The sequence below is a fragment of the Chiloscyllium punctatum genome, chromosome 32, assembly GCF_047496795.1.
Source record: "Chiloscyllium punctatum isolate Juve2018m chromosome 32, sChiPun1.3, whole genome shotgun sequence".
Lineage (NCBI taxonomy): Eukaryota > Metazoa > Chordata > Chondrichthyes > Orectolobiformes > Hemiscylliidae > Chiloscyllium > Chiloscyllium punctatum.
This window is the reverse complement of record NC_092770.1, coordinates 56,517,267-56,543,574: the sequence shown is the minus strand read 5'-3', so window position 1 is coordinate 56,543,574 and position 26,308 is coordinate 56,517,267. Positions and strand designations below refer to the sequence as shown.

At 43.6% G+C, this 26,308-nt stretch overlaps 1 protein-coding gene across 1 annotated transcript; it reads right to left on the bottom strand.

Annotated features, from left to right (window-relative positions):
* Positions 1-10,238: 10,238 nt before the first annotated feature.
* On the bottom strand, positions 10,239-23,773 carry LOC140458197 (ras-related protein Rab-19-like). Its single transcript, XM_072552437.1, has 4 exons — positions 23,661-23,773; positions 20,062-20,257; positions 18,332-18,515; positions 10,239-10,911 (listed from the first exon to the last, which is right to left on the bottom strand). Exons 2-4 carry the CDS (start codon positions 20,254-20,256, stop codon positions 10,637-10,639), a joined length of 654 nt encoding a protein of 217 aa, XP_072408538.1. The 5' UTR covers position 20,257; positions 23,661-23,773; the 3' UTR covers positions 10,239-10,636.
* Between the last annotated feature and the right edge of the window lie 2,535 nt (positions 23,774-26,308).

Here is a 26,308-nt window from a genome sequence, read left to right as displayed (position 1 = left end):
CAATGTACAAACTCCACACAGACAGTCGCCTGAGGCAGGAATTGAACCCGGGTCTCTGGTGCTGTGAGGCAGCAGTGCTAACTACTGTGCCATGTGCCACCCAGAACTTGCCATACCCTTAGCCCAGCTCTTCCAATTACAACAATGGCATCTATCTGACAATATGGAAAATTGCACAAAAATCAGAACAAAAGCAACCCAGACAATTACCCCATCAGTCTACTCTCAATCATCAGGATAGTGATGGAAGGTGTCATCAACAGTGCTACCAAGCAGCACCTGCTCAGGAACAACCTGCTCAGTGATGCCCAGTTTGGGTTGTGCCAGGGCCACTCAGCTCCTGAACTCATTACAACCTTCTTCAAAAATGGACAAGACAGCTGAATTCCAGAGGCGCAGTGAGAGTGACAGCCCTCAATATCAGTGCTGCAAAACTACAATCAATGGTGTGACAGTGCTGCTCCTTTAATAAGGTATGTTGTCCGTGGTTTTTTCAAGAGGGATTGTAAAAGGCAGAGGTATCATTTTGTCTTGACTTGGGATCTTTGCTAATGGCTAACAAATGTAAATCCCAGAACATATTAATGAACTTAAACATGCAATCCATTTTAAAAGATGAAAGACTTGACAGCAATTGGATAGGATTAATAGACAAAGTCTCTTCTCTGGGGTGGGGGAGTCCAGAACTAGAGGACATAGGTTTAGGGTGAGAGGGGAAAGATATGAAAGGGACCTAAGGGGTACCTTTTTCACACAGAGGGTGATACATGTATGGAATGAGCTGCCAGAGGAAGTGGTGGAGGATGGTACGATTGCAACATTTCAAGGGCATCTGGATGGGTATATGAATAGGAAGGGTTTGGAGGGATATGGGCCGGGTGCTGGCAGAAGGGACTAGATTGGGTTGGGATATCTGGTCGGCATGGACAGGTTGGATCAAACGGTCTGTTTCCATGCTGTACATCTCCGTGACTCTATATTGTTTTAATTTAATGACACTGTGCTCTTTTGCTATAAATTCTGTGTTTCATGATCCTGCCTGACTAGTTACCTGATGGAGGAACAGCGCTCTGAAAGCTAGTGCTTCCAAATAAACCTGTTGGACTATAACCTGGTGTTGTGTGATTTTTAACTTTGTCCACTCCAGTCCAACACCGGCATCTCCACATCCCATCTATAAGATGCACTGCAAAAAATCACTAAAGATCCTGAGATAGCACCTTTCAGACTCATGAGCACTTTCATCGAGAAGAACAAAGGCAGCAGATACATGGGAAAACTGCCACATGCAAGTTCCCATCCAAGCCACTCACCATCCTGACTTGGAAATATATTGCTATTCCTTCATTGTTGCTGGGTCAAAGTCCTGGAATTCCCTCCCCAAGGGCATCGTGAGTCAACCTATAAGCACGTGACTAGCGGTTCACGAAGGTAGCTCACCATCACCTTCTCAAAGGCAACTAGTGATAGGCAATAAACGCTGGCCAGCCAGCGATGTCCATGTCCCATGAGAATTTTTTTTTTAAATCAGTAATTCCAACCTTTCACTCTTTCATGAATTCTGATTTCAAAGTTCAGTTGTTCAAGTCTTTCACTAAGCTATTTAAAATTATTAATGAAATTATCTAAAGATACTCCTGGATGCTGAACTGTAAAAACTTGCTCTTTCAAGAATTTTGTTCATTCTCAGATTCAATTAATTGTCCAAATCTTATAGAACATCACCGGAAGCAACAATGCCTTCTGTATGTCTTGACGATCACAACATTATCAGATTTTATTGAATACCACAGTGTATTTACTTGTTAAAGTTTGTGAATTGTTTTCTGTGTGAAGTAATTTTGCATCTTAAGAACTGTTTTCTCCAAGTTATCTGATCCTGAGTCCTTTTTGGCCCATTTATGATTTTAAATCTGTCAGGCAGTATTATTTCTGTTGTCATTTCTTCCTAAAGTAATTATTTATTCTTCTTACTTGAAAGCTTTTTAATTCTGGAGTATCTTAATGCTGTTTTATTCCTGTTATGTGTTTTTGTTCTTGCCAGTATACTGATGCCACTTTAAGCTCTTTCCATAAGTAGCTTCTCACTTCAATATAACAAAGCAATTTTCTATGTCTTCAATACATTTTAAACAATATCAAATAGCAATATTGTTCCCAGTTATCTGCTGCCCTTGTCCTTCTAGATGGTAGATAAGTTTGAAAGGTGCTAACTGATGCATTTCTGCAGGATATTTTGCAGATAGTGTTGTAGATAGTACACATTGACTCAATAAAACAACTGTCACTCACCACAATTGTGAACTTTGTTACAAACGACATAGGTAGAAAGATGATGAGGTCCTGCGGAGTGAGTACCGGAAGTTAGGAAAGAGGCTGAAAAGCAGGACCGCGAAGTGGACCAGTGCCATTAGCTAATTAGGCAAGGAATAGAAAAATAGGACAGATAAAAGTTTGGTTAAGGAGCTGAAGCAGGGGGCAGGGTTTCAGGTTCTCGGGTCTTTAGTACCTCTTTAGGGTGATCTGTACAAGATGGACAATTAAACTGGAGGGGAACTAATATCCTTACAGGTAGGTTCATTAGTGCTACTCAGGAAGGTTTAAACTAGGATGGCAGGAGATGGGAACCAGAGCAGCAGATCAGCAAGTGGAAGGGTTCAGGGAAAGGTAGATGCTGGCCGAGTAAGTCTGAAAGGAAGAACAGACAGGGACAGGTAAATGAACATGATGGAACCAATGGGCTGAAATTGCAAGGAGTATTATCGGTAAGGCAGATGAGCTTAGAGCCTGGATCAGTAGATGGGATTATGATGTTGTGGCTCTGTATGTATGTTACAGAGACCTGGTTAAGAGAGGAACAGGACTGGATGTTCAATGTTCCAGGGTTTCGTTGTTTTAGATGAGATAGAGAGGGAGGTAAAAGAAATGGAGGAGTTGCATTGCTAATCAGGGAGAATGTTACATTTTCACTCAGACAGGACATACTGGAGAGCTCATTCACTGAGGCAATACAGCTCAAAAATAAGATGGAATTATACAGTCCCCCAACAGCCACTAAGATATTGAGGAACAAATATGTATGATTTAGAGGAGCCGGTCTGGGGTTTGCAAAGTTAAAAATCACACAACACCAGGTTATAGTCCAACGGGTTTAACTGGAAGCACTAGCTTTCAGAGCACTGCTCCTTCATCAGGTGGTTGTGGAGTTTAAGATCATGAGACACAGAATTTATAGCAAAAGTTTATAGTGTGATGCAACTCAAAATTATATATTGAGAAAGACCTGGATTGTTTGTTAGGTCTCTTTTAGAATAACCATGTTGGTTTCAGTCCTTTCATATGGAAATCCCAGAACTTTTTTTTAAAAGTTACATTCTCAAGTGAACTTTAACAATAGGTGCCATGTCAGCTCAGATAATGTATTAAAGGTGTGAGCTGTCCTGTGTGAGGCTGTCTGTGCGCCAAGTTCAGACTGATTCTATTTCTAGAAAAGGGATTTATAGAATCTTACATGGATTCATGCAGTTTTTGGGCAAAATAAAATGTAATTCCGCAAGTACAAATTCACCCCATAAACGTATATGTGTGTGTGCATCTGTGTGTGTGTGTGGTAGGGACTGTGAGTGTTTGTGAGAGAGTGTGTGTATGTGTCAGAGTGTGAATATAAAGGGGTATAAGTCTGTGAGAGAGTATGTATATGGGTGTGAGTGTGGATGTGTATGTGTGAGCATATGAAAGAGAGCTTGTGTATGAGAGAGGGTCTGCTTGAATGTGTACATTTTGCTCAAAAATTGCATGAAGATTCTGTAAATCCCTTTTTTAGAAATAGAATCAGTCTGAACACTGGGGCACAGACAGCCTCACACAGGGCACCTCATACCTTCAATACATTATCTGAGCTGACATGGCACCTATTGTTGAAGTTCACTTGAGAATGTATCTTTTAAAAAAACGTTCTGGGATTTACATATGAAAGGACTGAAACCAACATGGTTATTCTAAAAGAGACCTAACAAACATTCCAGGTCTTTCTCAATATATAATTAATTATGGCAAGGTGCTAAATTGGAGAAGGGCAAATTACAACAGTATTAGGCAGGAGCTAGGCAGTATTAATTGGGAGGAGCTATTATTGGGCAAGTCTGCATTTGATATGAGGGAGTTGTTCAAAGACCTGTTGATGAGAGTTTACGACTGGTATGTTCCAGTAAGGAGGAAGATCAAAAATGTGAATTTAGTCAGAAAGGAAAAGACATATGTAAGGTTTAGGAAGCTAAAATCAGAGAGGACCCATGAGGAATATAAAGAAAGCAGGAAGGAATTCAAGCAGCGAATTAGGACAGCAAGAAGGAGGCATGAAATGATTGTGGCAAGTAGAGTTAAAGAGAATCCCAAGGCATTCTATACATACATTAAAAACAAGAGGATAACTAGGGAGAGGGTCGGACCATTCACAGATAAAGGAGGGAACTTATGCTTGGAGACAGAGGATGTGGGCGATATCCTAAATGAGTATTTTGCTTTGGTATTCACTCAGGAGAAGGACATGGAGGACAGTGAGATTAGAATGGAGCATGCTAAAATGCTGGAGCATTTTGAGAACAAGAAAGAAGTGGTGCTGGGCCTTTTAAAGAGCATTACGGTGGATAGGTCCCAAAGATCCAATGATATCTACAGGAAGTAGATTAGGTATTGAGAGAGGCAAGAGAAGAGATTGCTGGGGCCTTGACCAAGATCTTTGTATCCTATCTAACCAGCCAGGAGGTCCAAGAGCACTGGCGAGTAACTAATGCTGTTCCTCCATTCAAGAAGGGAAGGAGGGAAAATCCAGGAAACTTACTGACTGCTGAGTCTCACATCAGTACTTGGGAAGCTATTGGAAAGAATTCTCAAGAATAGGATTTAGATGCATTTGGAAAGGCATGGCCTAATTAGGGACAGTCAGATGGCTTTGTGTGGGGCAGGTCACACCTTACTAACTTGATTGAACTTTTCGAGAAAGTGACAAAGATGATCGATGAGATTAGAGCAGTGGATGGATGTCTACATGGATTTTAATAAAAGGCTATTGATAAAGTCGCTCATGATAGCCTCATCCAGAAAATTAAGATGCATGGGATCCACGGTGACTTGGTCACGTGGATTCACAATTGGCTTGCCCATAGAAGGTAATGATGGAAGGGTGTTTTTCTGGCTGGAGGTCTGTGATTAGTGGTGTTCTGCAGGGATACGCAATGGGACCTCTGCTGTTTGTGATATATATATATATATGTATATATATATAAAAATTACTTGGATGAAAACACAGATGGGTGGGTTAGTAAGTTTGTAGATGACAAAGCATGATGGAGTTGTCGATAGTGTTGAAAGTTGTCAAAGGACACAGTGGGATATAGTTGCAGAAATGGGTGGAGAAGTGGCAGATGGAGTTTAATCTGGACAAATGTGAGGTGCAGCACTTTGGGGATCAAATGTGAAGGAAAAGTTATTTGCAGGAACCTGAGCAGCATTGATATACAGAGGAACCTTGGAGTTTCAGGTCCATAATTCCCTGAAAGTGACATGCAAGTAGATAGTGTGATAAAGAAGGTGAATGGCATGTTTGCCTTTATTGATGGGGGAATGGAGTACAAGAGTCAGGATGTCATGTTGCAGCTTTATAAGACTTTGATTCGGTCACACTGAAAATATTGTGTTCAATTCTGGTTGCCACATTACCAAAAGGATATGGAGGCGTTAGAGAGGTGCAGAAGCGGATTACCAGGATGCCGCCTGGATTAGAAAAACTCGTTTTCGCTGGAGTGGTGGAGGCTGAGGGGTCACTTGATGGAAGTCTATAAAATTATGATCTGCCTCTTTCACCATCCCTGGTAGCATGTTCCAGACTCCTATCATTCTCGGTATAAAAAGACCTGCCCTTCAAATCTTCTTTAAACTTTGTCCCTCTCACCTTAAATACATGCCCCCAAAATTAGACCTTTAACTCTGGGAAAAAGATTCTGACTGTCAACCCTATCATCGAGTATGTACAGCATGGAAACAGACCCTTCAGTCAAACTCATCCATGTAAACCAGATATCCTAAATTAATCTGGTCCCATTTGGCCCATATCCCTCTCAGCCCTTCCTATTCATACACCCATCCAGATGCCTTTTTAAATGATATATTTATCCTGATATCATGTCAGACTCTTATTTTTAGCATTTATTAAGTTTCATGGAGTCATACAGCATGGAAACAGACCCTTCGGTTCAACCAGTCCATGCAGAACATAACCCCAAACTAAACTAGTCCTACCTGCTGATCCTGGTTCATATCCATCCAAACCTTTCCTATCAGGTACTTATCCAAATGTCTTTTTAACGTTGTAATTGTACCCACATCCACTACTTCCTCAGGAAGTTAATTTCACATGCAAACCACCCTTTGTGTGAAACATTTGCCCATGTCTTTTTTAAATCTCTCCCCTCTCACCTTAAAAATTTAACCTCTTGTCCTTAAATCCCCCATCCTAGGGAAATGACAACTACCATTAACTCGATCTATACCTCTCATTATTTTATAAACTTCTATAAGGTCGCCTTTCAACCTCCTACGCTCCACTGAAACATGCCCCAACCTGTCCAGCCTTTCTTTATAACTCAAACCTTCCATACTCGACAACATCCTTTAAATCTCTTCTGAACCTTCTTCAGCTTAATAATATCTTTCCTATAACGGGGCGAACAGAACTGGACACCGTGCTCCAAGAGGCCTCACAAAGGTCCTGTGCAACCTCAGCATGGTTTTCATTCCTTAAAATTCTGTGATGTCAAACCTCTTGTATTTGAAGTTGTTCCAAATCTTAGTCTCCATTTATACTCCTTGTTATATTTATTACATTTGCTTTTGTTTTTTTGATTTTATACTGCAGTCTGTTAAGTGCTCATTAAACAGCTGGTGTATGTAAGAGAGAGAGAGAGAGAGAGACTGTTTGTTTGTGTGTGAGGGAGTGAGAGAGAAAACCTTTGAACAAGAGCTGACCTCGTTACTGTGTGCTGACTTCACCCATTGGGCCAGCCCAGTGAGTAATCAGGAAGTGTAGGCAGACAGAAGGGCTATTATGATTTGATAAGTTCTGAACTTTGGCATGCAGGACAAAAGATAAATCTTTTCAATAATTCTTTTTGTCATGCAGACCTCAGAATTGTAGATAAAGAAGAGGTCATTAAGAGACATTAGGAGGCCATGGATACACTGGGAACGTTGGCCGTTTAATACAGAGAACTGTCATATGATGCATTTTTAGATTACTTACAGTATGGAAACAGGCCCTTCGGCCCAACAAGTCCACACCGACCCACCGAAGCGTATACCACCCAGACCCATACTCCTACATTTACCCCTTCACCTAACACTATGGGCAATTTAGCATGGCCAATTCACCTAACCTGCACATTTTTGGACTGTGGGAGGAAACCGGAGCACCCGGAGGAAACCCACGCAGACACTGGGAGAATGTGCAAACTCCACACAGAGAGTTTGGGAGGGAGGATGCATGGAGGCATGTTTATTTGTTTAGGATGACTTTCAAGAGGTGCAGGATCAGATAAACCTGGGTGCATACACACACAAAGAGACAAGTTGATCATAATGTAAGAAAGATACTGGATCCATAGCTTCCTAAAATGAAGCAAAGGGTCAGATTCTCATGCCTCTGTAAATGTTGAGATGGAGGTGAGGAGATTTAAATGTGATTGGCAGAACTGCCTTCAGCCCTGTCAGAGTTCTGAGAGAATGGGATGGGCAGTGAGCCTGCACACAACAACTTTGTCCTGGCCCATTCCATTGCAGGTGAAGGAATTTCAAACTCTTTCAAATTAATTGGGAAAATTTGGTTCAGAATCTTGGTTCATGGCACTATGAACTGGGAAGGAAATCTCATTTGGAATAGATAAGACAACTGTCCATGTTATATATTATATGCTAAATATCTAAAGTTCTAAATTGGAGCAAAGCCAATTTTGATGGTATGAGGCGAGAACTTTCAAACGTTGATTGGGGGTGGATACTCATAGGTAAAGGACAGCTGGCAAGTGGGAGGCCTTTCAAAAGGAGATAACGAGTTCAGAGGCAGTTTGTTCCTGTTTGTGCGAAAGGCAAGGCTGGTAGGTGTAAGGGAAACTAGAGAAATTGAGGCTCTGGTCAAGAAGGAAGCATATGTGTGGTATATACAACTAGGATTAAGTTAATCCCGAGAGGAGTATAAGGGCAGTAGGATTATATTCAAGAGGGAAATCAGGAGGGCAAAAAGTGGACATGAGATAGCTTTGGCAAATAGGGTTAAGAGAATCCAAAGAGTTTTTGTAAATACATTAAGGACAAAAAAGTAACAAGTGGGAGAATAGGGCCCCTTAAAGATCAACAAGGCCACCTGTATGTGGAACCACAGGAGATTGCTGAGATACTAAATGAATATTTTGTGTCAGTATTTACTGTGGAGAAGATCATACAATTTAGAGAACTTAGAGAAATAGTGAGATCTTGAAGTGTCCATATTACAGAGGAGGAGGTGCTGAAAGTCTTAAAACACATAAAGGTGGATAAATCCCCCAGACCTGATCAGATGTATCCCAGAACTCTGTAGGAAGCTCTTCCAAGATTGCTGAGATATTTGGATCATCAATAGGTGAAGTGCCAGAAGACTGAAGGGTGGCTAATGTGGTGTCATTATGGAAGAGCCAGGGAACTATAGCCTGATGAGCCTGATGATAGAGGTGGGTAGTTTCAATGTCATGGAGTCATACAGCACGGAAAGAGACACTTTGATCTGTCCAGTTCATGCTCACCTTAATCCCAAACTAAACTAGTCCCACCTGCCTGAGTTTGGCTTATATCCCCCTAATCATTTCTTATTCACATACTTATCTAAATGTCTTTTAAACGTTGTAACTGTACTCACATCGACTTCTTCCTCTGGAGTTTCATTCCACATACAAACCAGTCAATGTAAAAAAAATTCCCCCTCAAGTCCTTTTTGAATCTGTTTATCTCACCTTAAGAACCCCCCCCCCCCCGACTTGAAATCTCCCACCCGAGGGAAAAGACACCTTATCTATACCACTCAATATTTTATAAGGTCACCTCTCAATCTCCTACACTTCAGTGAAAAAAAAATCCTAGCTTATCCACCTCCTCCTTATAACTCAAACCCTGCATTCCTGGTAAAAGGGCAGCATGGTGGCTCAGTGGTTAGCACTGCTGCCTCACAGCACCAAGGACCTGGGTTTGGTTCCGGCCTTGAGCGACTGTCTGTGTAGAGCTTGCACATTCTCTCTGTGCCTATGTGGGTTTCCTCCGGGTGCTCGGGTTTCCTCCCACTGTCCAAAGATGTGCAGGTCAGGTGAATTGGTTATGCTAAATTGCCCATAGTGTTCAGGGTTTGCTACATTAGTCAGGAGAATGTGTCTAGGTGGGTACTCTTTGGAGGGTCAGTGTGAACTTGTTGGGCCAAATGGTCCGTTTCCACATGAGGGATTCTATGATAAAATCTCTTCTGAACTTTCTCCAGCTTAATATTATCCTTATTATTATGGAGCTATATGTAAGCCAGACCAGCTAAGAACTTAAGGACATTAGTGAATCAGATTGTATTTTCTCCAACAAACATTAAACTTTTAATTCATTTTACAATTAAATTAAAATTTTACCATTTGCCATGGTAGGATCAGAACACAGGTCTGTAGTCCTTCACTTAGGTATCTGAATTAATAGTCTCTGAACAATACCTTTGCTCATGCCAGAGGGTCAGCTGAAAGGAGTTGGAGAGTCGTAGGTAGTGAGGGAATGCTGCACTGTTGGAGGATGAGCACTGAGATCACCCTACACTGTCAGTGAGGCATGGCGTGAGAGAGTGCTGCATTGTTGGAGAGTCAGTGTTGGGAAAGCCCAATACTGTCTGAAGACAGTGCTGAGGGAACGTCGCAATGTCAAAGGGTCAGTGCTGAGGAAATGCTTCACTGTTGGAGGGTCATTCCTAAAGGAACACCACGCTGTCAGAGGATCAATGCTGAGGGAAGTTCCATACTGTCAGAAGGTCTGTGCCTAGGGAATGCCTCACTGTTAGAGGGTAAGTGCTCAGGGAGTGCTGCATGTCGAAGTAGATGTACTAAGATTTGCTGTGCATGTACCTCTGAGAATCTTCCACCTTGCATTTCTGGCAGTATGGATGAGGCAAGGAAACAAACAAGGGCCTCCAATCTGGAAACATGACTTTATTTGAAGTTATTCCCCCCACCCGTCCCCCGATTCCTGAGTCACATTCATGTGTACTGGAATTTGATGATTATCTCATGGGAATGTGAGCTGCTCCCTTAAGACTTGCATCTTACTTTCCAGAAGCTTTTCAGTAAAACTCCAAGAAATGTCTTGGGCTTTAATCAGATGCATAGTCTTGATAAAAGATAAAACATAGCTGACCAAATGCCGAAGGAGCAACTTTATCACGTTACTGTAGCTCCAGTCTTATCTGTAATCCCAACCATCAGCCCGAGTGCTGTTGGCTGCAGTTATACTCCAGCAGATGGAGCCGGCCATTCTGGAAACTGTAATCCTGCAGAATCCAACCTGGGCTCCCACGTGAAGTCACTGCTGCTGCTCACCGTGGGGAACAGGAGCAGGAGCTTCTCTCACTGGGCACGGTGGTGTTCAGAGGCCGGGAGTCTAAGTGCAGTGTGCTCTGAGCATTCCCACTGGACAAGTTCAGGCCGTTCCTTGCCAGCAACTCACGGGTCATCAGCAGAAAGGCTTCATCGACATTCTGCGCGTCTTTGGCCGACGTCTCTAGCACGGCTAATAGCCCAAACTTCTCGGCCACGTTACAGGCCTCCTCGAAGGGAACTTCACGTCTTTCCTTCAGGTCAGCTTTATTTCCTAACCGGGGGGGGGGGGTAGGGGGGCAGAAAGGAAACCAGGCTAAGTCCCAGATGAAATACAAACACTGAATGAAGCAGTTTAATATGAGGTCACTTGGATTAGCGTACTGGCATCGGTTCAAAGAGTGTCACTTCCCTGTTTTTCCCCTGCAGCCAAATACAACTAATCTGTGTATTTTTCTCTCTTTCCATGGTTTCTTCTGGATCTGCTCCACTGCCTTTTTTCAGACTGTGCAGTCTACAGCAGAACTGAATGCTTGAAGAATCTCATCTCCAGCTGACTCTTTGCCCAATCAACTTTGATCAGATTCCTGTGAATTCTGACTCCTACCATTAGAGATGGTTTTGTTCTCTTTCCTCCCTCACAGGGACACCTCAAATCCAGGCCGGCTCTCCTGTTGGGGAGATCTACTAGGACATTGTCTGGGCTGGAGAGTTTAAGTTATGAAGAGAGATTGAGGACATATGAGGGGCATAGATAGTGGAGACAGGGTAATAGACTTTTCCCCTTGATGGAAGGATCAGTGACCAGGGCTGTAGATTTAAAGTAAGCGCAGGAGGTTTAGAAGGTCATGAGGAAAAGATTTTTTCACCCAGAGGGTAGTGGGAATCTGGAACTCTCTGCCTGTAAAGGTGGGAGAGTAGGAAGCCCTCAGAACATTGAAGAAGTATTTCGATGTGTACTTGTGATGCAAAGGCTATGGGCCAAGTTATGGAAAATGGAATTCGGATAGACAGGTGGTTGTTTTTAATCAGCACTGACTCATTGCGCTGAAGGACCTTTTATCTCTGTGACTTTCCATAACCCAATCCAACAAGTCCCAGCCCTACTGTAACCCTTCGGGTTTATTTCCCGAGTGCCTGTCCAGTTTTGTTGTGAAATCAATCATTGTCTTCACTTCCACCACCCTTGTAGATAGAGTTTCCTGATATTGTCACTTGCTGTGTAGAAAAGATCTTCCTCACATCCCCTTCACTCCCCCTTCTCCTGCTTGAAATCTTCATCTCTAAACCCTCATCCTTGTAACTGATAGGACAACTGACATTACCCTTACAATTTGTATGCATTATAGACTTGTTCACCTCACTCAAAACTCTCCTCCATCTGCTTTGTCCCAAAGTGAACAATCTCAGCATCTCCAATCTGATCCTGTAGCTAAAACCTCTCATCCTGAAACCATTTTGATAAATTTCCTCTGCACTTCCTCAAGGACCCTCATGTCCTCCCTAAAGTGGAGTGACCAGAACTGGATGCAATGCTGTAGTTGTGACCTAGCCAGAGATTTATAAAGGTTCAGCATACATTGGTGTCTTTTGGGTGCAGTGGTGCTGTGGGGGGCAGGAAGCATTACTGCCAGGCCCTCTTGGGTAAAAATTAAATTGAAATAAAAAGATAAAATATAAAGCAAACATCTAAAAGGCCCTCTTGTGGTACAGTGGTAGTGTCCCTCTCCCTGAACAAAAGATAAAGAAATAGAGGTTCAGCATAATACTCCTCCTTCATAGATGAAACCTCTATTTATAAAGTCAAAGATCTCATATGCTTTGCTAATCACAGTCTCATCATGTTTTCCTTACCTCAAAGATCTCTACACCTGCACACCCTATGGAACTGTGTTATTCAGTCTTAATCACCTCTCCATATCCCTTCTGATAAAATGCTTCACATCATATTTCTCTGCATTGAATTCCAGCTGCCAGTTGTCAGCCCATTCTGCCTGCCTATGTCTTGTTCGTGAATTAGAACCATGCTCACTGTTTTTCACAACCCCCAGTCTAGTATTAGAGGCAACTTTTTAAATATTACTCTGTATTCCAATATTCTTGTCATTTATACATAAACTGTTGTTTGACGATTGAGTATTGCTGAAAGAAAAAGACATTGTACGAGTTTTTCATTTTGCAGGCATCAGGACAACTCACAAGAATAAAAAAAACACAGAAGAATTGCAGAGGTTAGAAATCAGAAACAGAAATTGCTGGAAAAAATCAGCAGGTCCAACGGTATCTGTGGACAGAAATCAGAGTTAAATGTTTCGGGTCCAGTGTGACCCTTCCTCAGAATTCACATGAATACCAATTTAAGGGACAACTGAAATATACTACATGACAGGGGAGTGCTGACTGATTGGCAACTGGACTCTGGTTGGGAGAGACATTGCCACAGAGAATGCACCCATTAATGCTTATTGATAGTTAATTGCCAGGCTTTCTTTAAATTTTAAACCAGGTAGTTTGACTCTGATTGGTTCATTGCCCGAGAAATGAACCACTGAATAAATCGCCTGTAACTGATTATGTTGAGTTGGAAGGGGAGGTGTGTGTGCACATGTTCTTTCTGTTCATAGAGCAGGGCATATGTACGTGCAAGTTCACCATCTTGCAAGGCCAACTCACAACTGGTGTCAACGTAATTAGAGTCATCGAGTCATAGAGATGTAAATCTCTGGGAGAAAGTGAGGACTGCAGATGCTGGAGATCAGAATCGAGAGTGGAGTGCTGGAAAAGTACAGCAGATCATGCAACATCTGAGGAGCAGGAGCATCGACATTTTGGGCATAAGCCTTTCATCAGGAACCTGATGAAGGGCTTATGCCTGAAACATTGATTCTCTTGCTCCTCAGATGCTGCCTGACCTGCTGTGCTTTTCCAGCATCATACTCTTGAACATAATTCTTTGCACAGATTTTGAGGAAGATTTATCTCTCAGATGGTTGAAACTCTGTTTTGGAAGAGGGTGTAGACGGGGCTACTGAATATTTCTAAGAGAGGTAGTTTTATTCCCTTTTCCAACAAAGATTTTGGGGGGGTAGACAGGGATGTGAAATTCAGAAGACAAAGATTAGTCATGTCCCTGTTGAATGGTTCAGTGGGCTTGAAAGATCAATGGCCCTCATCTGCTCGCAGTTCATATTCATATAATTGAAATGCTTAAATTATGATAAATGGCACAAAGCAAACTTAATGTTAGACACTGGAGGAGGTGTAGACACAGCAAAGTAGCTAAAATCAGACTTCCTTTTGATACACAATGGATCAGAAGGCGTCCAACTCAAACTTATGGGGCAATTGGCTCTGAGGCATCAATACAAATGAAAAAAATTTACAGAAAGCTCAGCCAATCCAAAAGATTTCTCCAAAGCAATTCAGAAGCCCTGGAGAGTTTGCAACGGGTGATCATTGCAATGAAACCAAATGTGAAACCAGTTGGGCTCATTCATCCCCAAGGAAGGTTTCACATTCACTTTTAAAGAAAGTGAGACTAGAAATTGAGTCAAAGCTGCTTCAGGAAGTGATGTCCCACCAGTGACAAAACTAACACATTGATTTTGGTATTGGAATCATACCTGAACATTAAACAGGTTGTTGCAAATCTGTGCTGATGGTTTTTAGATTATTTTCATTATTGTCATTTCATCATGATAGCTTTGCTGCAATACATTGCCGATCCCTAGTTGCCCTTGAGAAGTGGTAGTGAGCTGCCTTCTTGAACAGCTGCACCCCTTGGTAAATCCATAGTTCTTTTAGCAAGTGTCTTTTAAGAAGGGAGTTCCAGGATATTGACCCAGTGACAATGATGGAATGGCGATATAGTTCAAGTCTGGATAGTGTGTGAGAGAAGCCTCCAAGTAATGGTTTTCCTGGACATCTGCTGCCCTTGTGTTTCTCGGTGGGTTTGGAAAGTGCTGTTAAATGGGCCTTGGTGAGTTGCTGCAGTGCATCTTATAGATGGTACATACTGCTGCTACTCTTAAGAGTCGAGGATGTATATAGTAGAGAAAGGCCTTTCAGACCATCAAGTCTGTCTGTTCAAAAACAAGTACCGAACTGATTAGATTAGATTTCCTACAGAGTGGAAACAGGCCCTTCAGCCCAACAAGTCCACACTGACTCTCCGAAGAGTAACCCAACCAGACCCATGTCCCACTGACTAATGCACCTAACACTATGGGCAATTTAGCATAGCCAATTTGCCAGAGCACCCGGAGGAAACCCATGCAGACACAGGGAGAACAGGCAAACTCCACACAGACAGTCACCTGAGGCTGGAATCGAACCTGGGACCCTGGTGTTGTGAGGTAGCAGTGCTAACCACTGGGCCACTGTGCCATCCCCTATTTTAGTCCCATTTTCAAATACTTGAACCTGTGCCTTGTATGCCTAAGCATTGCAGGTACACATCTTTTTAAAAATGTATTCACAGGATGTGGATGTTGCTAGCTGTGGACCAGCATTTGTCAACCACTTCTAATTGCCCAGTGGGCAGCTGAGTCAGGTAGTTAAGTGGCGGGGGGGGGGAGTGTAGTTGATTCTGAAACAGAGGATCTCGAACTTCGGTAAAGGAAATTACGATGATATGAGGCATGAGTTGGCTATGATGGATTGGGAAAAGTTACTGAAAAGGAATGAAAATAGATAGGCAATGGCAACATTCAAAGGCCAAAGGGATGAACCACAAACATTATATATTCCTGTCTGACACAAGAGTGCAAAGACAATAGTGGCCAAACCATGGCTTCAGAGGGACATTAGAGTTATTATTAGATGCATAAAAGAGGCATTCAAGTTGGAAAAAATTTAGAAATCAGCAAAGGATAATCAAGAGATTAATTAAGAAGGGATCGGTACTAGGATCCCAGCTATTCACAATAAATGATTCAAAACAAATATTATGAGGTAACTGAATGTAATGTCCCAAAATTTGCAGAAGACAAAGCTGGGTAGAGACGGAGATGTGAAGAGGACGCAGAGATGTTTGCAGTGTGATTTGAACAGGCTGAGTGAGTGGACAAACGCATGAAAGATAAATGTGAGTTTTTCCACTGAGGTGGCAAAAATAGAAAGGTAGATTATTCTTTGACTGGCTGTAAATTTGGAGAGGGAATCATTTAACGAGACTTAGGGTATCCTTATACACCAGTTGCTGAAAGCAAGCTCACAGATGTAGCAGGCAGGAAAGAAGATTGTATGCTGTATGCTGTATGCTGGCCTTCATAGCAAGAGGATTTGAATACAGCAACAAGGATGTCTTACTGCAATCATGCAGGGCCTTGGTGAGGCTACACCTGGGATACTGTGTGCAGTTTTGGTTTCCTTATGTGAGGAAGAATGTTCTTGCTATAGAGGGAGTGCAGAGAAGGTTTACCAAATTGGGATGGCAGGACGGATATAGGAGGAGAGTTTGTGAACCAAATGGGCTTTTCCAGACAGATAATTGGCAATACTTTCATGGTCATTGTTAGATTTTTTCTTACTTCTAGATTTTAATTCAAATTCCACCATCTGCTATGATGGGATTCATAGCTCCCAGAACATTACCTGGATCTCTGGATGAATAATCTAGCAATTATACCACAAGGCCATCGCCTCCTCTTAATCTTCTTCCATGCTATGAAGTTTTGTGCCTGTATCATCTTTAGAGGCAGTGAGTTCCAGATTCCCACCACCCTCTGGGTGAAAAGGTTTTTCCTCACAACCCTCTAAACCTTCTGCCCTAACTTTAAATCTGTGCCACCAGGTCCTTGATCTGTCCATCAAAGGGGAAATGTTTCTTCCTGTCTACCCTGTCTCTGTTCCTCATGGATTTTATACATCTCAATCTCCTCTGCTGTAAGGAAAACAATCCCATTCTGTTCAATCTCTCATCACTGAAACTCTCAAGCCCAGATAACATCCTGATAAATCTCCTCTTTCCCCTTTCCAGTGCTGTAACATTCTTCCAATAATGTGGATTCCAGATATGTACATCAGTGATGCAGGGAATGAATGTTGAAGGTGGTGGATGTAGTGCCAATCAAGCAGGCTGTTCTGTCCTGGATGTTGTCAAGCTTCTTGAGTGTTGCTGGAGCTGCCCTCATCGAGGGAAGTAGGGATTTACATCCCTGACTTGAACTTTGTAGGTGGTGAACAGGCTTTTGGAGAGCCAGGAGATGAGTTAGTCACTGCAGTATTCCCACCCTCTGTACATGGCTGGTTGTACACAGTTTTTCAATGATGGTAATGAATATAAAGATTCCCTTAAAAACTGGATTTTCCCACTAGTTAGTTCAACAGCTATCAAAGTTATGAACTTTCTGAAATTCTAGCATGTGAAAATAAAAGGAAGAATTATGAGGAACACAGAGGTCATGTTGAACGAACATCAGCAATTTATCTGGCACAAACTTCTACACCCCCCTTTCTCTTTACTACTTATTATCTGCCTCCAGCTCTATAACAATATACTGTTCCAATGAGACACTTATAAAAACTACATCAACTTAATTTCAAAACCACACAGCTGCTGTTGTCTTCTGTGTCTCTCATCTTCCGGCTGAGTGATCTCCCTGGGTAATCGTCTTTCCTTTTTGCTGAGAGTATGTTTCCTTTGATATGGAAAGTTACCTTTGATAGAAAGGGTTTCTTTGTAGTTTGAAGTTAGAATCCCTACAGTCTGGAAACGGGCCATTTTGGCCCAACGAGTCCAAGTGACTCTCTGAACAGTAAGCCACCCTGACCCATTCCCCTACCCTATTACTTTCCTAATTTCTTGGAGAGGAAGATGTTAGCTTTCCCTGCATCTTTGACTGGAAGGCATTTGCTCTCTCTCTCTCCAATTTTCAAAAGGGTGACGTTTTGAAAATAAAGTATTAGCTCTTAGTAAGAAAGGTAAACTCCCCTCAGATAAAAGTGGTTCATCTCTTGGGCGATGCCCTGACCAATTCTGCATCATGAGTAGTTGTTCTATAGTTATTGGCCAAGGAGGTTTAGTTAGGTGCATGGACACAGTAGAGATGACCAGTCCCCAACAAAATGTCCATCAATAGGGACTGATGGGGAGAGGGATAGTGACGAACCCTGGCAAGAGCAGGAAACAGCAGGAGTGCCCCATATTAGCCTGAGTGAAGAACAGTGACAGCTGTTGGCACCAAAGACCACTATTCAAATAATAAGCCCGTCTCCTCAAATGTCTTAAATACAACCACTTCACCAAGTTCAAACAAAAAAGTTACAAACAGAAATCTTCTTCCTTCTGTAATAAAGCAGAGGACAAGATCATGGAGATTAGTGAAACTATATCATTGATGTTAGGCAGAGATGAATACAGAGTGTGAAGAGCTAATACCTAAGATGTCAATAGTGAGCTTAGGTCATCAGTGAAGGAAGAGATCACAGCGTCTGTAATATTAATTTGTATTTCCCTCAATACATTTCATTTGGACTCAGCATCTTTACTGCTGTCCATAATTAACAGATTAGTCCCAGATTAACAAATGGTTGGTGGGTGGATTGGTGAGGATTTTGACCTATGCTTCAAATCAGTAATTCCAGGCCCTCACTGATCACTGTCTGGTGATTAACCTATGGCCATGCCTTTTGCTGATCTGCAGTCCCTGTCTACTGATTGGTGGGTCTGAAAGCAACCAGCTGAGACTTACCAATTAACATCTGGACAACATTTGCAGCACCGTATCTCTGGATCTCGTTCACCCAATGGGGCACTGAGTTGAAGGAAGATTGCTTAGTGATGTCATAAGCAATCATGGCTCCATGTGCACTGCGGTAGTAACTCTGTGTGATGGTCCGGAATCGCTCTTGTCCAGCTGTGTCCCAAACCTGCACCTTCACAGTACAAACACACCAGCAAAAAATCTCATTATCCCCAGGAATTGTGTATCCCGCCAACATAAACACTGCATCACACAAAACAGAACGAAGAAAAAGATGGCACAAGGGAAAGGGAGTGAGGTAGTGGGAGAGCGAGAGTGAGAGGAATAGGGGTGGATTGGATTGGAGAGAAGGGCAAGGGAGAAAGGAAGGACAGAGAGTCAAGAAGGAAGGAAGAGAGGCACGAGGGAAAAAGAAGGTCGAGGGGATGCATAAGAGAAGCAGACTGAGAGATAAGGGAGGGAGAATGGGAGAGAAAAGGGCTAAAGGGAACATGAAGGAAAGGAGGCAGTGCAGACAGGAGTGAGAGAATGTCAGAACAGACAGAAGGTAAACAGGGCAGTGGGGTAGAGAGGGAGAAAGACACAAGGGAAAGGGAATGAGGGGAGGAATTGAGAAAATAGGAATAAGAGAGAGGCAGGGAACAATAGAATTGGGAGAGAGGGCCAGCAATGAGAAAGGGACAAAGGGAATTGGGGGAAGAGAGGATGGGGGGGGGGGAGGGGGGAGGAGAGGATGGGGGGGGGGGAGGAGAGGATGGGGGGGGAGGAGAGGATGGGGGGGGGAAGAGAGGATTGGGGGGGAAATGGGGGTCGGAGGGAGGGCAAGAGGAACATTTGGTGAGCAAGAGTGAGAGAGGGGCAAAGGAGAATGGGAGAGAGATAGGAGTGTAAGGTAACTGAAGGGAGAAAAAGGCAGAGGGCCCAGAGGGAAAGGGGCCAATAGGGAGTGGAATTTGTGTGGTGAGGGAAGAAGAAAGGGGGTGGGGGGGGAGGAGGGGTGACAGGAATGAGGGAGGGGCAGGGAACGGGAGTGAGAAACATGAAAGAAGGGGAATGAGTGGAGGGTCTGGGGGAAAACAAAAAGAGGGTTGGAAGGCAATGAGAATGTGCGGGGGAAGATCAGGTGAGGGGGTAAGTGGGTAGGGAGGGAAGGGGTCAAGAAGTATGGGATTTAAAGAGAGGCAGGGGAGACAGGATGGGGAAGGGGGCTGGGAGGAAGACAGGCAGATAGGGGCAGTGTCCAGGAGGGAGAAAACGGCAGAGCAGACAGAAGGGGAGGGGGCAGGCTGATGGGAGACAGGGAGACAGAACATGCAAGAGAAGCAGGGGGAACAAGACGTGCAGAGGGGATGGGAGAGAGAAAGAGGAGCAGAGGGCTAAGGAAGGGAGAGAGAGAGATATGGGAAGAAAAGGAGGGGGGGTGAGAAGAGTGAGAGAGGGGCAGGGTTGGGGGGGGGAAGGGTGGGGAGAAGAGAGGGGAGCAGGAGGATTAGGAGGGACAGGGAGCCAAGGAGGAATGTGAGGGAGAGATAGAGAGGTAGTATAGGAAATTGGTGAATGAGAGACAGGGGGATGGTAATGAGTGAGGGCCAGGAGTGGGAACAGGACTTTGTGCGAGATACAAGGGAAGGGAATTGAGAGGGTGGTTGGGGTGAAAATGGAAGCATGAGAGGGGTAGTAGAGGTGAAGGAAGGTGGATTCCAGTGGGTTGTTGTCACCTTTACTCTCTTGCCCTCGATATTCAATGTTTTGACGATGAAGTCGACTCCAATAGTATTCTGTTGTTTCTCAATGAATAATCCAGATTTGAAACGGTGGACTACACATGTTTTACCAATATTGGAATCTCCGATCAGTACGATCTTAAAGAGGAAGTCAAAGGCATCATCTGCACCAGTCGCTGCTGTGTTCATGCTGGAGTTGAATCATACAGAATATAAATCTCACACAATGTAATAAACTCAAGATATTGTTTAAAAAATATATTCATTGTCGAACCACAAAATGTTTACACCACAGGAGGGCATTCAGCCTGTTGTGTTTGTATTCTCTGATAAAAGGGTGAGAGAGGGAAAAAAGGGTATGAGAGACCAGTTAGCCTATTTTTAGTGGTGGGAGGATTGTTGGAGTCTATAATCAAGGATGGGTTAACTGAATACTGAAAATTTTCAGTTAATCAGGGAGAGCCAGCACAAGTTCATGATGGACCTCACTGAATTATTTTGGAGAAGTCAGGTAGATAGTGGACAGGGGAATGTTATTGGATATTGTTTATAGTCCAAGTCTATGGTTATGGACTCCCAGAACGCATTTGATAAAGTCCCATATAAGAAAATGTTTACTAAGTTAGAAGCCCACAGAACAGAGGACAAACTACTAACATGGCTGGGAAATTGGTTGAGTGGCAAGTGACAGAGTAGGAATAATGTGTAGGCACTCAAATTGGCAGGAAGTGACCAGTAGTGTTCTACAACAATCTGCGTTACGACCTCAATTATTCACATTATTTATTGACAACTTGGATAATGGCATAGAAAGTCATATATCCAAAATTGCCGATGACACAAAGTTAGGTGGAATTGTAAACAATTCGATGATAGCATACAATTACAAAGTGATATTGGCAGACGAGGTGAATGGCAGACCTGTTGTAGATGGAGTTCAATGCAAGTATGAGGATAATGGATAGATCAGGGTACTTTCTAGATGGTCTGAAGTTAAATACAGTTGTACAAAACACCAGTTAGACCCCACTTGGAGTACTGTGAGCAGATTTGGGCTCCACACCTTAGGATAGTTTGGCCATGGAGGGAGTACAACATACGTTTACAAGGATGTTACTTGGACTTCAGGGATTAGGTTATGACAAGGGATAATACAAATTAAGCCAGTTGTTTTGGAGTGGTGTGTGTAATAATATAGACTGATTTCTGTATGACTATACCCAGCAGAGAAGTGAATGATGTAGGCTTGTATGGCACAGGGAGTGACAATAGACAATAGACAATAGGTGCAGGAGTAGGCCATTCTGCCCTTCGAACCTGCACCACCATTCAATATGATCATGGCTGATCATCCTTAATCAGTATCCTGTTCCTGCCTTATCTCCATAACCCTTGATTCCACTATCTTTGAGAGCTATATCCAACTCTTTCTTAAATGAATCCAGAGACTGGGCCTCCACTGCCCTCTGGGGCAGAGCATTCCACACAGCCACCACTCTCTGGGTGAAGAAGTTTCTCCTCATCTCTGTCCTAAATGGTCTACCCCGTATTTTTAAGCTGTGTCCTTTGGTTCGGGACTCACCCCTCAGCGGAAACATGTTTCCTGCCCCCAGAGTGTCCAATCCTTTAATAATCTTATATGTCTCAATCAGATCCCCTCTCAGTCTTCTCAAGGGTATACAAGCCCAGTCGCTCCAGTCTTTCAGCGTAAGGTAGTCCTGCCATTCCAGGAATTGACCTCATGAACCTACGCTGCACTCCCTCAATAGGCAGAATGTCTTTCCTCAAATTTGGAGACCAGAATTGCACACAATACTCCAGATGCGGTCTCACCAGGGCCCTGTACAGCTGCAGAAGCACCTCTTTGCTTCTATACTCAATCCCTCTTGTTATGAAGGCCAGCATGCTATTAGCCTTCTTCACTACCTGCTGTACCTGCATGCTTACCTTCATTGACTGGTATACAAGAACACCCAGATCTCTTTGTACTGCCCCTTTACCTAAATGGAATCAATTTAGGTAGTAATCTGCCTTCCTGTTCTTGTCACCAAAGTAGATAACCATACATTTATCCACATTAAACTGCATCTGCCATGCATCTGACCACTCACTTAACCTGTCCAGGTCACCCTGTAATCTCCTAACATCCTCCTCACATTTCACCCTGCCACCCAGCTTAGTATCATCAGCAAATTTGCTAATGTTATTACTTATACCATCTTCTATATTATTAATATATATTGTAAAAAGTTGCGGTCCCAGCACTGATCCCTGCGGTACCCCACTGGTCACTGCCTGCCATTCCGAAATGGAGCCGTTTATCACTACTCTTTGTTTCCTGTAAGCCAACCAACTTTCAATCCAAGTTAGTACTTTGCCCCCAGTACCATGCGCCCTAATTTTGCTCACTAACCTCCTATGTGGGACTTTATCAAAAGCTTTCTGAAAGTCCAGGTACACTATATCTACTGGATCTCCCTCATCCATCTTCAGAGTTACATCCTCAAAAAAGTCCAGAAGGCTAGTCAAGCATGATTTCCCCTTCATAAATCCATGCTGACTCTGACCTATCCTGTTACTACTATCCAGATGTGTCATAATTTCATCCTTTATTATAGACTCCAGCATCTTTCCCACCACTGAGGTCACTGAGTGGTGACTGCTGGATCCAGCATACCACATGGATTTTGCAATACATCTGATCTAGCATCAAACATGCAAGCCTGGCATCCTCTGCACTGAATAAGCTATTTTAAGGTAGGTGTTTGACAACAAGAAGGTGGGTACAGGAAATAGACAGCTGGAACAGATTGCTGTGCCCACAGCCAGCCAGAGGGTACCCACTACCTATTTTGTTCTTCTTGGTATCTAATGTCTGACAGCTTTTTTATTCTTGCTGTCTGCTGAAATCCAGGCTCTGTCCAGTACCCTCATAATCCCCAAAAGTTTCCTGTAACAGGTCTCCTTTCTCACACTGGAGGTTTACAAAAGGCTTGTGAGGCTTGAGACAATGAATCTCTCATTTCTGTTCTGAAAAGATAATCACCAGAGTCAAAATGGAATTTAAATCAGCGTCTCCCCAGTGACAGCCACTGTCCATGTTTTGTTCTGGGACTTACTGGGAATGTATTATCATTGCCTTTTCTACCTGCCTCTTCATTCAGATTCTCCACAATCGTCCTCTACACAGCCCTGAACCATATTCCAAAGTTTGCTTCCCAGATGTTTGTATGACTCTATCAAACTTCCTCATTTCAAACTATTGTTTTAAATCGCCAGAAGAGCAAATCTTCATCCCAGCATGAGGAGTTCTTTTGCTCTCCAGCCCTGTTCAATGCCTGTCCACAGCAATGCTCCTCCCTAATCACCGTCATCCCTGTACAAAGTGAAACCAAGCGCGGTCTTTCAACAACGACCACAGATTTCAGCTGCACAGACAGCTCGGCCCAAGTCAGCACTTTCCCGCAAGCGGGACACAAGGACTTGCAGGACCACATCGGAACACCTGAACTTCAAAGCATGAAGAATTACAACAGATGCTGCACAGTCTCCAGCTCAGGGCACAACAGCCACACATCTCTACAGACACTTACTTTCCACCATTCGTCTGTTTGTTCCGGAGAAGCAGCGACCTAGAGGCTTCATGAAAACAAACAATTTCCCTTTCACCTGCTGAACACACCTGCAGCTGCCGCTTCCGGGTAGTGGGGACTGCTGGGATGTGTAGGAGAAATGTTCCAGTCTGCTGGGATTTATAGGAGAAATGTTCCAGTCTGCTGGGATGTGTAGGAGAAATGTTGGGATTTGTACATTTACAAGAATGATAGCTGGACTTCAGGGGTTAGGTTTCAAATTCGGCCTATTTTCCCTAAAATTTAGATGGTTAAAGAGCGATCTGATTGAATTATTCAAGATATTGACAGGAGCAGATAAAGATAAACTATTTCCATTGATTGCAGATTCCAGAACCAGGGGACATAATCTGAGAATTAGGGCCAAGACGGTTTGGGAGAGATGTTAGGAAGTTCTTTTCAAAGATAAGTATTTGGAGTTAGGTCACAGATCAGCCATGATGTCATAGAATGGTGGAACAGGCTGGAGAGGCTAAATGGCCTACTCCTGTTGCTCTGTTCCAAAACGTACAAAACTAGATGCCAAGACTTGGCAAATAGTGGAAGAGATGGATAACTGATAACCAGCACAGACATCATGGAATGAAAGGTCTCTTTTTAGGTGCTGATAAAACTCAATATATCTCTTTTGAATTGATTTGATTTATTACTGTCACATGTACCAAGGTACAGTAAAAAATGTTGTCTTAAGTGTTTGACAGGCAAATCATCCTGTACAAGTACATTATGGTAACAGGGAGGAGCTGAAAAATGTGTTGCTGGAAAAGCGCAGCAGGTCAGGCAGCATCCAAGGAGCAGGAGAATCGATGTTTCGGGCTTAAGCCATTCTTCAGGAATGATGAGGGTGTGCCAATCAGGCTAAGATAAAAGGTAGGGAGGAGGGACTTGGGGGAGGGGCGTTGGGAATGTGATAGGTGGAAGGAGGTTAAGGTGAGGGTGATAGGCCGGAGAGGGGGTGGGGACGGAGAAGTCAGGAAGAAGATTGCAGGTCAGGAAGAAGATTGCAGGTCAAGAAGGCGGTGCTGAGTCCGAGGGCTGGGACTGAGATGAGGAGGGGAAATGAGAAAGCTGGAGAAATCTGCATTCATCCCTTGTGGTTGGAGGGTTCCTAGGCAGAAGATGAGTCGCTCTTCCTCAAGGCATTGTGTTGCTATGGTCTGGCGATGGAGGAGTCCAAGGACCTGCATGTCCTTGGCGGAGTGGGAAGGGGAGTTAAAGTGTTCAGCCACAAGGTGGTTGGGTTGGTTGGTGCGGGTGTCCCAGAGGTGTTCTCTGAAATGTTCCGCAAGTAGGCGGCCTGTCTCCCCAATGTAGAGGAGGCCACATCGGGTGCAGTGAATGCAGTAAATGATGTGTGTGAAGGTGCAGGTTAATTTGTGACGGATATGGAAGGATCCCTTGGGGCCTTGGAGGGAAGTGAGGGGGGAGGTGTGGGCGCAAGTTTTACATTTCTTGCAGTTACAGGGGAAGGTGCCGGGAGTAGAGGTTGGGTTGGTGGGGGGTATAGACCTGACAAGGGAGTCGCGGAGGGAGTGATCTTTCCAGAACGCTGATAGGGGAGGGGAGGGAAATATATCCTTGGTGGTGGGGTTTGTTTGGAGGTGGCAGAAATGACGAAGGATGATACGATGTATCTGGAGGTTGGTGGGGTGGTAGGTGAGGACCATGGGGTTCTGTCCTGGTGGTGATTGAAGGGGCGGGGTTCAAGGGCGGAGGAGAGGGAAGTGGAGGAGATGCGGTGGAGAGCATCGTCAACCACGTCTGAGGGGAAATTGCGGTCTTTGAAGAAGGAGGCCATCTGGATGTTCAGTATTGGAATTGCTTTTCCTGGGAGCAGATGCGGCAGAGGCAAAGGAATTGGGAATATGGGATGGCGTTTTTACAGGGGGCAGGGTGGGAGGAGGTGTAATCTAGGTAATCTGTGGGAATCGGTTGGTTTATAGTAAATGTCCGTGTTGAGTCGGTCGCCCGAGATAGAAATGGTAACAGAAGAGTGCAGAATACAATTTTAAAGCTGCCAAGAAGGTCCCCATACTTCATGAAAGATGTATTGGCCCTGCAGCAGGTCCAGAGGAGGTTCATGAGAATGATTCCAGGAATGAAAGGCTTGACAAATGAGGCACGTTTTGAGGATCTGGGTCTATATATAGATAGGGTTTAGAAGGATGAGGAGAAATCTAATTGAATTTACAGAATGCTGAATGGCCTGGACAGATTACAAGTTGGGAAGATGTTTCCATTGGAAGGAGAGACTAGTACCCAAGGGCACAGACTTAGAGTAAAGGGAAGACCCTTTAGAATGGCGATAAGGAGAAATTTCTTCAGCCAGACAGTGATGAATCTATGGGATTCATTGCCACAGAAGGCTGTCGAGGCCAGGTCATTACATATCTTTTAGATAGAGATAGAGAAGTTCTTGATTGTCAAGAGGACCAAGGGTTACTGGGAGAAAGTGAGAGTGGGGTTGAAAAACGTACAAGCCATGATTGCATGGTGGAGCAGACTCAATGGGCCGAATGACTTAATTTCTGCTCCTATGCCTTATGGCTAAGGTTTAGAGAGTGATCAACATTAAGTATGCGGTTTGTAATCGTTTATTCCCTCGGGTG

What these genes read in the sequence shown, in the direction of transcription:
- LOC140458197 (XM_072552437.1), bottom strand. Translation starts at nt 20,256, where the DNA reads ATGAACACAGCAGCGACTGGTGCAGATGATGCCTTTGACTTCCTCTTT. An exon ending in TCGAGGGCAAGAGAGTAAAG is followed by an intron (nt 18,516 to 20,061) that starts GTGACAACAACC and finishes TGTACTGTGAAG; the next exon opens with GTGCAGGTTTGGGACACAGC. An exon ending in TGTTGTCCAGATGTTAATTG is followed by an intron (nt 10,912 to 18,331) that starts GTAAGTCTCAGC and finishes CCCCCCGGTTAG; the next exon opens with GAAATAAAGCTGACCTGAAG.